General features: G+C 46.9%; 1 protein-coding gene across 3 annotated transcripts in view; it reads right to left on the reverse strand.

Moving 5' to 3' along the window:
* Window positions 1-13,620, reverse strand: part of LOC119964330 (di-N-acetylchitobiase-like) — a 44,640-nt gene that overhangs the window by 12,013 nt on the left and 19,007 nt on the right. Inside the window, exons 1-2 of one of the 3 annotated variants that reach the window (XM_038793648.1) lie at window positions 4,341-4,607; window positions 3,192-3,330 (exon numbers count right to left, since the gene is read on the reverse strand). In XM_038793648.1, coding sequence (XP_038649576.1) covers window positions 3,192-3,330; window positions 4,341-4,490 — 289 coding nt within the window. In that variant the 5' untranslated portion in view covers window positions 4,491-4,607. Of the gene's footprint in view, window positions 1-3,191; window positions 3,331-4,340; window positions 4,608-13,620 lie in introns of those variants that run through there. The other 2 variants (XM_038793646.1, XM_038793647.1) reach the window with 2 other exon arrangements.

The following is a 13,620-nucleotide window of genomic DNA, read 5'->3' on the forward strand; positions in this document are numbered from 1 at the left end:
CACATCTTTGGACTGTGGGAGGAAACCGGAGCACCCGGAGGAAACCCACGCACACACGGGGAGGACGTGCAGACTCCGCACAGACAGTGACCCAGCCGGGAACTGAACCTGGGACCCTGGAGCTGTGAAGCATTTATGCTAACCACCATGCTACCATGCTGCCCTAAACATGATGTAATGTCATCTGAAAATTAAACAGCAATATATATTAGAAGCTGCAAAACAGAGATGCCGCCAATTGCATTTGATAAGGTTTCCCATGGTAGGCTTATGCAGAAAGTAAGGAGGCATGGGATAGTGGGAAATTTGGCCAGTTGGATAACAAACTGGCTAACCGATAGAAGACAGAGAGTTGTGGTGGATGGCAAATATTCAGCCTGGAGCCCAGTTATCAGTGGCGTACCGCAGGGATCAGTTCTGGGTCCTCTGCTGTTTGTGATTTTCATTAACGACTTGGATGAGGGAGTTGAAGGATGGGTCAGTAAATTTGCAGATGATACGAAGATTGGTGGAGTTGTGGATAGTGAGGAGGGCTGTTGTCGGCTTCAAAGAGGCATAGATAGAATGCAGAGCTGGGCTGAGAAGTGGCAGATGGAGTTTAACCCTGACAAGTGTGAGGTTGTCCATTTTGGAAGGACAAATCTGAATGCGGAATACAGGGTTAATGGTAGGGTTCTTGGCAATGTGGAGGAGCAGAGAGATCTTGGGGTCTATGTTCATTGTTCTTTGAAAGTTGCCACTCAAGTGGATAGAGCTGTGAAGAAGGCCTATGGTGTGCTAGCGTTCATTAGCAGAGGGATTGAATTTAAGAGCCGTGAGGTGATGATGCAGCTGTACAAAACCTTGGTCAGGCCACATTTGGAGTACTGTGTGCAGTTCTGGTCACCTCATTTTAGGAAGGATGTGGAAGCTTTGGAAAAGGTGCAAAGGAGATTTACCAGGATGTTGCCTGGAATGGAGAGTAGGTCATACGAGGAAAGATTGAGGGTGCTAGGCCTTTTCTCATTAGAACGGAGAAGGATGAGGGGCGACTTGATAGAGGTTTATAAGATGATCAGGGGAATAGATAGAGTAGACAGTCAGAGACTTTTTCCCCGGGTGGAACACACCATTACAAGGGGACATAAATTTAAGATAAATGGTGGAAGATATAGAGGGGATGTCAGAGGTAGGTTCTTTACCCAGAGAGTAGTGGGGGCATGGAATGCACTGCCTGTGGTAGTAGTTGAGTCGGAAAATTTATGGACCTTCAAGCGGCTATTGGATAGGTACTTGGATTAGGGTAAAATAAGGGAGTGTAGGTTAACTTCTTAAGGGCAGCACGGTAGCATTGTGGATAGCACAATTGCTTCACAGCTCCAGGGTCCCAAGTTCGATTTCGACTTGGGTCACTGTCTGTGTGGATTCTGCACATCCTCCCCGTGACTGCGTGGGTTTCCTCCGGGTACTCCGGTTTCCTCCCACAGTCCAAAGATGTGCAGGTTGGGTGGATTGGCCATGACAAATTGTCCAAAATTCTATGATTAACCTAGGACAAAAGTTCGGCGCAACATCGTGGGCCGAAGGGCCTGTTCTGTGCTGTATTTCTCTATCTATCTATCTAATAGTCATTATTACTCTGCACTGAGTTCACAGAGACAGACCGCATTGTGGATAGCACAAATGCTTCACAGCTCCAGGGTCCCAGGTTCGATTCCAGCTTGGGTCACTGTCTGTGCAGAGTCTGCACGTTCTCCCCGTGTCTGCGGGGGTTTCCTCCGTGTCCTCCGGTTTCCTCCCACAGTCCAAAGATGTGCAGGTTAGGTGGATTGGCCATGATAAATTGCCAATAGTGTCCAAAATTGCCCTTAGTGTTGGGTGGGGTTACTGGGTTATGGGAATAGGGTGGAGGTGTTGACCTTGGGTAGGGTGCTCTTTCCAAGAGCCGGTGCAGGCTTGATGGGCCGAATGGCCTCCTTCTGCACTGTAAATTCTATGATAAATGCGAGGAACATCAATAAATGCACCGGCTTGCATTTATATAGTACCTTCAACACAATAAAATTCCTCTTCACAGAGGCAGCATTAAGATTGATGAATGGAAAAGATTGTCACCAATGTGTGCAAAACTTGACCAACAAGAAGGAAAATTAGGATAAGAGGTGGATGTAGATGAATGTTTTTACTTCACAAAGATGGAGGGCAGGATTCTCCGCGAACCGGCGGGGCGGGCCACTCCGGCGCCGAGGAGTGGCGTGAAGCACTCCGGCATCGGGCCACCCCGAAGTTGTGGAATCCTCCGCACCTTCAGGGGCTAGGCCTGCGCCGGAGTGTTTGGCGCCGTGCCAGCCAGCGGGGAAGGGACTTGGCGCCAGGCCAACCAGCGTCGAAGGGCCTCCGCCGGCCGGCGCGAGTCGGCGCATGCGCGGGAGAGCCAGCAAGTGCTGGCATCATCCCAGCGCATGTGCAAAGGGGGGGTTAATCTCTGCCCGGACTGTTACAGCGGCCGACGCGGAGGAATAGAGTGCCCCGACGATGCAGGACCACCCGTGGATCGGTGGGCCCAGATCGCGAGCCAGGTCACCATGGGGGCACCCCCCCCCCCCCCCCCCCCCCCCCCCCCCCCCCCCGGGCCAGATCCCTCCACGCCCCCCTGAGGACCCCGGTGGCCGCCCACAGAGCCAGGTCCAGCCGGTAAGCCTGTTGTAATTTGCGCCGGGGGATCGGCCGAAAACAGGCGGCCACTCGGCCCATCGCAGGCCGGAAAATAGCTGGGGGGGGGGGGAGCTGCCAACGCCCCCCAACCGGTTTGGCACGATTCTCCCCCCACCGCCTCCCCCCCCCCCCCCCCCCCCCCCGGCGCTGGAGAATTCGGCAGCCGTCGAGGGCGGGATTCACACTGCCCCCCGGCGATTCTCTGACCCGCCGGGGTGTCGGAGAATCCCTCCCGGAATATTGAATATTGAATAATAGCAGGTTAAGGGCCAGAGGGGAATTTTAACATTCCGACATCAAGAATACCAGTAACCTAGAATGACATAAATGATACAGCACAAAAATAGGCCATTTGGCCCAGCCTGTCCGTGCCAGGGGTGAGTCTCCACTTAAGCCTGAACCTGTAAACTTCATGTTCCTTTCTCTGGCTCTTCAATAATACAGTTTGCATCAGGAAACAGAACCGCACCTATTTGAGCTTTACTAAAATGTGTTACCTTTCATGATAACTCGAACATTATGTTCATGAGCAGCACACAAGAGACGTCGGTTATATCTATCACCGATTACAACTGCTGTGATCTTAGACCAATCATAATGTTGATAATCCGTTCCTCCGAAATCAAAGACAAGGACCTGGGAAAAACATAAAGCAGTCAGCTACAGTGAGGAGGGACATAATTAAACACATCATGATATCTGTATTTCCTATGACTACAATTGTCCCCAGGGTAGGGCATCAGGAAGGGTTAATGAACACATCCAGTCTGCAGATTATGTTGCTGACACACTGCTCACTGAACAACATTACTGTGAGGGAAATACTGACCTCATCAAATACACAACAGCTACAGAGTGATTTGATATCAATGCTTGTTGAAATATTCGCTAAGTTGTATTCAGTTTAACCATGAGCAGGATCCCAGTTTTACAATGACTGAGGTCAGATCACAATTTTATTCCATGTGATTCCAGGATTTTTAACTGGTGTTGTGGGGAATCAACATTCTGTGAAAACTGTAAACTTTAACCTGGTGTCAGTCTGTCAGAGTGAGATCCCACATCATTTACGGTTCTACACATCAGAGAAACATGTTAAAATAAACATTTTACCGGTGCTGCACTTGTTCAAATATCTGTGCATTGTTCAATATTACAGATGTCCTATTTTACACAGGCTGTAACTACACCAAGATTAACACTTTAACATATATTATATATCACACGATTCTCTTTGTATTTGAACGACAGTCTGAGCTGCTTCTTGTGTCTGTCCACTAGCTTCACCTGTCCCCCCACCCTGACCCACACCCTCAGCCTGATCCTGATCCTGGAGTTGTGCTCAGGACCCCTCTCCAGCCTGCATCTCCCCGGGAGCCCAGGCTGGAGGGTGACCGGTTAACGCTCTCCCCCAACCGAACCCAGGCCAGTCCCGGGGGGGGGGGGGGGGGAGAACATCCTAAAGAGGGCAATCTGTCCGAACTTCCACAACAGTGTGGGTGGGAGGAGCTGACCCACATGGGGAAAGACACCAGTTCACAGCCCAATGCTCCATTCCAAGTGTTGCTGCTCAATACACTTCAAAATAACAACTTCAAATCAATGAACTCTCATCCCGAGGGAATTCAATGGTCTGACACACCCACCTCCACTTGGAACTGAAGTTTTGCGGGTAAAGGTATACACATATCTGGTGATGTACACGGACACCATTCCCAAGGTTGTAGCCCAGAGGCCCCGCCGATCCACATCACCAGCACCGCCACAAACTGCGCCAATGCCAAACTCCAGCGCATCCTCTCCGCCGGAGATGAAGATCTATCAGTCACAGCGAGATCCTTTCTTTATACTGAGCCTCATGTGAATGATGATGCCACCTCCTGGGTCTCTCTATCTCTATCTTGCTTTGTGTGATAACAGGGACATGTTGACGCAAGCTTCATGCTGTTAAATGTAACTTTGTAGGGAAGTTCTCTTCTCCCCGTCACTCCTCTTGGGTAACATTATCCGTTAACCTCTGCAGTATTTCCTTTCTTTCCTGACTTTCATTATCGAACGTCTCTCTCGTTGTCCCAGGTCTTTATTAATATTCACCCTCGCTTCTCTCTTCCCTCCCCCTTTCCTCCCTATTCTTTCCAATATTCATCCCAGAACGTCAGCTTTCCTGCTCTCTGTCCCACTCCTTCCATCCCTGGACCAATATTCACCAGGGATCCTCTCTGTCGCCTTTCCTTCCTGCCTCAGTCAACACTCATCCCCCAGTCCCTGATTCCCCACCCTGGTCGGAGAAACTCCCATCCCCCCCCCCGTGTTCCCTGGTGTGGGATCCTTCAAATTCCAACGTTTTTACAATCACCACCCTCTCCACACCTTCATTGGTAAAAGTGTACTTCAAACTTACTCTATTTTCCTAAACCTCTCCTTGCCTCTGTCTTGAGCAACATTCATCCATGAAACTTACTGACCTCTTCCAGCAAATGCTCCCTCCAATTTCTCAGCCTCAATGTTTACCAGCGAATCCTTTTCCATCTTTCCTCCATGTCTTGTATAAAATCCATTCCAAACCCTTCTTTCCTTCCTGATTGTATTCGCTAAAGTTCATCCCTGAGTCTCCCCACCCTGTATGGCTTTGCAATTCGTTATATATCCCTAACTCTTGCTCCTCTCTTCCTCCCATCGCTGGTCGAAATTTTGCCTCAAAACTTCACCAACATTACTCCATGCCTCGGTCACCAGTCCTTGATTTTCACTCCTCCTTCACCACCATCATGGCTGCCATCAAAGAATTATTCCTTCATTCTCGTTTTGGGAAACATTTTGTTTTCAATCTCCAACCACTTTAGGAAAAGGAGGAGACCATTCGGCCCGTCGAGCCGGATCCACCATTCATTATGATCATGGCGGATTATCAAGTTCAATCCCCTGATCCTGCCTACCTCCCATATCCCTTGGTCCCTTCGTCAAGGGGAGGTCACATCTGACAATTCTGTAAGAGTTCTTTGAGGAAGTAACAAGGACGTTAGACAAAGGAGAACCAGTGGATGTGATTTACTTAGATTTCCAGAAGACCTTTTACAAGGTGACACATAGGAGACTGTTAAATAAGTTAAGAGCCCATGGTGTTCAGGGTAAGATCCTGGAATGGATAGAGGATTGGCTGACTGGCAGAGAAAGCAGAGAGTGGGGATAAAGAGTTCCTTTTCAGGATGGCGGCCGGTGACCAGTGGTGTGCCTCAGGGCTCAGTTTTGGGACCACAACTTTTCACAATATACATTCATGATCTGGAAGAAGGAATTGAAGGCACTGTTGCGAAGTTTGCAGATGATACAAAGATCTGTAGAGGGACAATTAGTATTGAGGAAGCAGGTTGGCTGCAGAAGGATTTGGACAGGCTAGGAGAGTGGGCAAAGAAGTGGCAGATGGAATACGATGTGGAAAAGTGTGAGGTTATGCACTTGGAAAGGAGGAATGGAGGCATATTATTTTCTAAATAGGGAAATATTTAGGAAATCAGAAGCACAAAGGGACTTGGCAGTCCTTCTTCATGATTCTCTTAAGGTTAACGTACAGGTTCAGTTGGCAGTTAGGAAGGCAAATGCAATGTTGGCATTTGTGTCGAGAGGGCTAGAATACAAGAGCAGGGATGTGCTTCTGAGGATATGTAAAGCTCTGGTCAGACCCCATTTGGACGATTGTGAGCTGTATCTAAGGAAGGATGTGCTGGCCTTGGAAAGGGTCTAGAGGAGGTTCACAAGAATGATCCCTGGAATGACGAGCTTGTCATATGAGGGACGGTTGAGGACTCTGGGTCTCTACTCGTTGGAATTTAGAAGGATGAGGGGGGGATCTTATTGAAACTTACAACATATTGCGAAGTCAGGATAGAGTGGACGTTGGGACGATGTTTCCACTTGTAGGAAAAGCGAGAAGCAGGGGACACAATCTCAGACTAAAGGGACAATCCTTTAAAACAGAGATGAGGAAGAATTTCTTCAGCCAGAGGGTGGTGAATCTGTGGAACTCTTTGCCGCAGAAGGCTGTGGAGGCCAAATCACTGAGTGTCTTTAAGACAGAGATAGACAGGCTCTTGATTAATAAGGGGATCGGGGGTTATGGGGAAAAAACAGGGGATTGGGGATGAGAAAAATATCAGCCATGATTGAATAGCGGAGCAGACCCGTTGGGCCGAGTGGCTTAATTCAGCTCCTATGTCTTAAGGTCTTTAGCCCCAAGAACTAATTCCTTCTTGAAAATACACAACGTTTTGGCCTCAACTATCTTCTGTGGTAGCGAATTTCACAGATTCACCACTCTCTGAGTGAAGAAATTTCTCCTCACCTCAGTCCTAAAAGGATTACCTCCTATCCACAAACTATGATCCCTAGTTCTGGGGTTCCCTATCCTCAGGAACATCCTTTGTGAATCTACCCTGTCCAATCCTGTTAGAATATTATAAGTTTCTACGCGATCCCCTCTCATTCTTCGAAACTCCAATGAATATAATCTTAACCAATTTAGCCTCTCCTCATATGACTGTCCTGTCATGCTAGGAATAAGACTGGTAAACCTTCTCTGCACTGTTTGCATTGCAAGAACATCCTCCCTCAGATAAGGACACCAGAACTGAACACAATTCATGGCCTCACCAATGTCCCGTATAATTGCAGTAAAACATCTCTGTTCCTATACTGATGTACTGTCTCTATGAAGGTCAAAACGCATGTCTTATTTGCTGCCTGCTGTACCTGTGCACTTACTTCCAGTTATTGGTGCACGAGGACATCAAGGTCCCGCTGAGTATCCACCTCTCTTGATTTATACCCATTCAAATAACAATCTGCCAGGATATTTTTACTACTGAAGCACATAACGTCACATTTATCCACATTATACTGTATCTGCCATGCATATGCCATGCATATGGCGACAACACGCTTGACCACTGCTACTCAAAAATCAAGGGCGCCTACCGTTCCATCCCCCGACCGCATTTTGGGAAATCAGACCATAAGACTGTGCTCCTTCTCCCGGCTTACAAGCAGAAACTCAAGCGGGAGAATCAGCTAAGAAGGTTGTGCAGTGCTGGTCCGAGGAGACATAAGAACTCTTACATGACTGCTTAGGGACAGTGGACTGGTCCATATTCAAGAACTCAGCACCCAACTTAAATGAGTATGCCACCACCGTCACAGACTTCATCAGCAAATGTGTGGACGACTGCGTGCCAAAGAAAGCAGGACGTGCGTTCCCCAACTGGAAACCATGGCTCAACCGCGAGATTGACTCTCTACTGAAGGACAGATCTGAGGCATTCAAGGCAGACGACCCTGTCCTATACAAGAAATCCAGGTACGACCTCTGCAAAGCCATCCGAGATGCCAAGAGAGAATATCAAACTAAGCTAGAGTCACAGACAGACTCTCGGCGGTTGTGACAAGGACTAAACAACATAACGAGCTACAAAGCGAAGCCGAGCAGTATCTCTGGCATCAGCGCACCCCTCCCCGATGAACTTAAGGCATTCTATGCTCGGTTCGAGCAGGTAACCAACAACCCACTGTCGAGGGCCCCAGCAGCCCATAATTCACCCATACTCACCCTCACAGCTTCCGATGTCAGATCGGCCTTCCTGAAAGTGAACCCGCGGAAGTCGACGGGCCCGGACGGGATCCCAGCCAAGCTCATATCAAAGCTCCAAAACCTAGGACTTGGCTCTCCACTCTGCAACTCGATCCTCGATTATCTGACCACCAGAACACAATCAGTAAGAATGAACACCAACACCTCCTCCACAATAGTCCTCAATACTGGTGCCCCGCAAAGCTGCGTACTTAGTCCCCTACTCTACTCACTGTACACACATGACTGCGTGGCAAAACTTGGTTCCAACTCCATCTACAAGTTTGCTGACAATACGACCATAGTTGGCGGATCTTGAATAACGATGAGTCAGAATACAGGAGGGAGATAGAGAACCTGGTGGAGTGGTGTAACAACAACAATTTCTCCCTCAATGCCAGAAAACTAAAGAGCTGGTCATTGACTTCAGGAAGCAAATTACTGTACACATCCCTGTCAGCATCAACGGGGCCGAGGTGGAGATGGTTAGCAGTTTCAAATTCCTAGGGGTGCACATCACCAAAAATCTGTCCTGGTCCAGTCACATCGACGCTATCACCAAGAAAGCACAACAGTACCTATATTTCCTCAGGAAACTAAGGAAATTTGGCATGTCCACATTAACCCTTACCAACTTTTGCAGATGCACGATAGAAAGCATCCTATCTGGCTGCATCATAGCCTGGTATGGCAACTGCTCGGCCCAGGACCGCAAGGAACTTCAGAGAGTCGTGAACACTGCCCAGTCCATCACACGAACCTGCCTCCCATCCATTGACTCCATCTACTCCTCCCGCTGCCGGGGGAAAGCGGGCAGCATAATCAAGGATCCCTCCCACCCAGCTTACTCACTTTTCGAACTTCTTCCATCAGGCAGGAGATACAGAAGTCTGAGAACACGCACGAACAGACTCAAAAAGAGCTTCTTCCCCACCGTTACCAGACTCCTAAATGACCCTCTTATGGACTGACCTCATTAACACTACACCCTGTATGCTTCATCCGATGCCAATGCTTGTGTAGTTACATTGTATATCTTGTGTTGCCCTATTATGTATTTTCTTGAATTTTGTTTAATTCCCATTTCTTCCCACGTACTGAATGATCTGTTGATCTGCTTGCAGAAAAATACTTTTCACTGTACCTCGGTACACGTGACAATAAACAAATCCAATCCAATATGTCAACTCAATCAGCATGTCTAAATCTCACTGAAGCATCTCTGCATCCTCCTCACAGCTTACCCTCCCACCCAAATTAGTATCATCTGCAAATTTGGAGAAAATACATTTAGTTCCCTTGCCCATATAAGTTCAAAAGATATAGGAGCAGAATTAGACCAAAGGGTTGTGTTTAAAAGCCAGACAGCAGCAAAGCAGTCTGAGCCAGGGCACACTGATCCTGCGGGGGACACCCTGAGTTCACGGAGTTGACATAAAGCCACTCCCCCTACGGCTCCCGGCCCGGGCCCCCACCTGCAGCAAGCCCGGCATTTTTAAAGGCTTTTCGCAGTTGTTTTAGCCTCCAGCATCCCGTCCGCAGCCATGGCACCCAGGGCTTGCTTGTCGGGTTGGATTGGTCTATTGTCACATGTGTCGAGGTACAATGAAAAGTATTGTTCTGCATGCAGCTCAAACAGATCATTCATTATATGAAAACAAAGTACATAATAGGGCAACACAAGTTACACAATGTAAATACATAGACACCGGCATCGGGTGAAGCACACAGGGTGCAGTACTACTCAGTAGAGAAGCTGTGTGAAGGGATCAATCAGGTCAGTCCAAAGAAGGTTGTTTAGGAGTCTGGTAACAGTGGGGAAGAAGCTGTTTTTGAATCTGTTCCTGCGTGTTCTCAGACTTATGTATCTCCTGTTCGATGGAAGAAGTTGGAAGAGTGAGTAAGCCGGGTGGGAGGAAACTTTGATTATGCTGCCCGCTTTCCCCAAGCAGCGGGAGGTGTAGACAAAGTAAATGGATGAGAGGTGGGTTTGTGTGATGGACTGGGTGGTGTTCACTGTTCTCTCTAGTTTCTTACAGTCTTGGGCTGAGCAGTTGAGATTTGAGGCTGTGATGCAGCCAGATAGGATGCTTTCTATAGTGCATCTGTAAAGGTTGGTAAGAGTCAATGTGGACATGTTTTCTGAGTTTTCCTTAGTTTTCTGAGCAAGTATAGGTGCCGTTGTGCTTTATTGGTCGTAGGTCGACGTGGGTGGACCGGGACAGGCTTCTGGTGATGTGTACACCTAGTATTTTGAAGCTGTCAACCATCTCCACCTCTGCCCCTTTGATGCTGACAGGGGTGTGTACAATACTTTGCTTCCTTAAGTCAATAACCAACTCTTTAGTTTTGCTGGCATTGAGGGATAGATTGTGTCACTGCACCACTCCACTTGGTTCTGTATCTTCCTCCTGTATTCTGTCTCATCCTGGACCCTCAGAGGAAAGAAAACAGCCTGTTGTATCTGCTGCATATTTTATCACACTTCTTGTTATTACTCTTAATTGTGTTTAAATTTCACAAACCTGGTGACTGTAATTATTGGGCAGCCATTGGCCAAAGAATTTGTTTGTTTTCTAAAATTTATTGATCAATTTCAATTGTGTTGTGGCTTTGGGTCAAGTGGGGCTGGAATTGACCGCACACCAGCTCAAGGGGCATAACGTAATCTGGGGGCTCGTCCGGGACATTTGGAATGGTAGACTGTGACATTTGGGTTGCAGTATAAATTAAAAAGAGACACAAGGTTTGTAGCAATAACCGAATGGCTTTTGAAGCTCCTAAGATTTTTGTTCAGGTGAATTACTTGCCTTTGGTTTACTTAAAAGAATTTCAAAAAGACACAAAAATTTAAATGGTCAGTTAAAAATAGCAGTACCAGCTAAAGCTAGGAAGGCAGGGATGTGTGACATACAGGTTGAATACTTGGGTCTGTTAGGAACACAGGAGAGTCCATGAAGTAATATAACATCAAATATATTTTCTGGTGGGGAATTGAGCTGGAGAGAATTCAGTTGCAGTTTGAGAATTATTAATAATAATCTTTATTGTCACAAGTAAGTTTGCATTAACACAGCAGTGAAGTTACTATGAAAATCCCCTGGTCACCACATTCCGGCACCTGTTCGGGTAAACTGAGGGAGAATTCAGAATGTCCAAATTATCTAACAGCACATCTTTCGGGACGTGTGGGAAGAAACCAGAGCACCTGGAGGAAAGCCACGTGGACATGGGAACACGTGCAGACTCCGTACTGTCAAACAAAAAAGGAGGGGTTATTGGGTTACGTGGATAGGCTGGAAGTGAGGGCTTAAGTGGGTCGGTGCAGACTCTATGGGCCGAATGGCCTCCTTCTGCAATATATGTTTTATGTTCTATGTTCTATGTGAGAGTACCTTTAAGAAATGGGTGTTAATAAATGGATGTGCATATAAATATCTGCAGTGAGAGTACCTTTAAGAAATGGGTGTTTACTACTGCAGGGATGTCAGAGAGTAGGTGGAGCTGGGATGTCTGTCAGCTTTTTACTTTCAATTTAGGCTGTTTGCTGCAGGGTATGTTTTAGTTTTGTTTTCAGTGTTGGAGCTGAAGCCAGACAGAGCACCTGCACTGTTGATCTCTCTGCCATGAAAAGACTATCTCTTGATAATTTGGTTAATTCAGAATTCTAAATGTTTTCAGTAGTGAATGTAAACCCAATGTGCTTCTGTTAAAAGGTGTTTCTTCTGTCTTCTGGATGTTGTTTGGGAAGTTATTAAGGATTAGTGTTGTATTCTTTGGGGGTTGTATTTGAATTAATGGTTGCTAAGGTGTTCACTGTATGTTTCAAAAAGGTTAACTTGAGTTCTTAGAATAAATATTGTTTTGCTTTTTAAAAAAAGTTCCATTTCTGCTGTCCCACACCTGTAGTGTGGGCCGTGTGCTCCCCATACCACAATCTATTAAAAGTTCTGGGTCAGGTGAACTCCATGATACACTTTGGGGTTCTCTAAACCCTGGCCCATAACAGTACAGACAGTGACCCAAGCCGCGAATCGAACCTGGAGCCCTGGTTAAAAAGAATGGCGAAAGGGGCAGCACGGTGGCGCAGTGGTCAGAATTTCTGCCTCACGGCACCGAGGTCCCAGGTTCAATCCCGGCTCTGGGTTACTGTCTGTGTGGAGTTTGCACATTCTCCCCATGTTTGTGTGGGGTTTGCTCCCACTACCTAAAGATATGCGATTGGCCACACAAAGTTGCCCCTTAATTGGAAAAAATGAATTGTGTACTCTTAAATTAAGAAAAAGAAAAGAAAAGAATGGAGAAAGAACTGGAAAGGCAGCAAAACGAAGTGGAGATGCGGCAAAAATAAAACGCTTTTCAAATGGAAATTGAAATGAGGAGGTTCGAATTAGAGAGAGAAGAAAAAGCAAAAGACAGAGATTTTCAGATTTAGGTACAGGAAATTAAAAGGGAGCTGCCAGGAACGAGATGGGAGCTTCACCCAGTGATGATCTGTTTAAATTTATACAGGCCGTCCCAAACATCAAAGAGAAGGAAGTGGAACCCTTTTCTCGGGCAATTGAGAAAATAGCAACTCAAATGGAGCAAAAGAATAATGGACATGACCCATGCAAAGTAAATGATGGGGGTGTGTGGGTCGAGTTCTAGGCGTCCGTGCTTGAGGGCTGCTTCCATGATTTCTTCGACTGTTTCCTAAGTATATCAAATTGTTGGAACCAACAATTCTACGGACACGTGCTTGTAGGATTAGAATAGCGGTTTTAATATACTTACAACAGAGGCAGCCTGTTAGCCGTTGAACTTTCGGTGAACTGGCCGGCTGACCCTGTGGCACTGATCTTTCTACAGCAGCTCCCGGGGGTGGAGTCCTGGCCGGAGCCAAGGGAGAAGCCCTGTACAACTCTCAAGCATTCCCGGAGCTACTCCCCCTGGAGGTCAGGTAGTGCAACTGCACTTACAATATAGACACATATATATACAGGTTATAATACGGTGTGAATCACAGGAAGTTTATGCTTCCCTGTCAGAGACGTGTCTAAGAACTATGACGAGGTTAAAAAAGGCTATTCTGGGTGCATATGAATTGGTTCCCAAAGCATATCGGCAAAAGTTTTGGAACTTAAGTGGCAGATGTATGCCGAAATTGATCGAATTTAAGCAGAACAGATTTGTGAGGGCCCTCCTGTTTGTTCCCTTATTTTTCCCTTTCTTTTATTTTTTGCAATTACTATTTTTACTCATGGGTTATTAATCAAAGCAGCTTGTAGATGGTCTGTGCCTTTAATTCGAGCAGAGGATTGTAG

This window comes from Scyliorhinus canicula, chromosome 4, assembly GCF_902713615.1.
Source record: "Scyliorhinus canicula chromosome 4, sScyCan1.1, whole genome shotgun sequence".
NCBI classification, from domain to species: domain Eukaryota; kingdom Metazoa; phylum Chordata; class Chondrichthyes; order Carcharhiniformes; family Scyliorhinidae; genus Scyliorhinus; species Scyliorhinus canicula.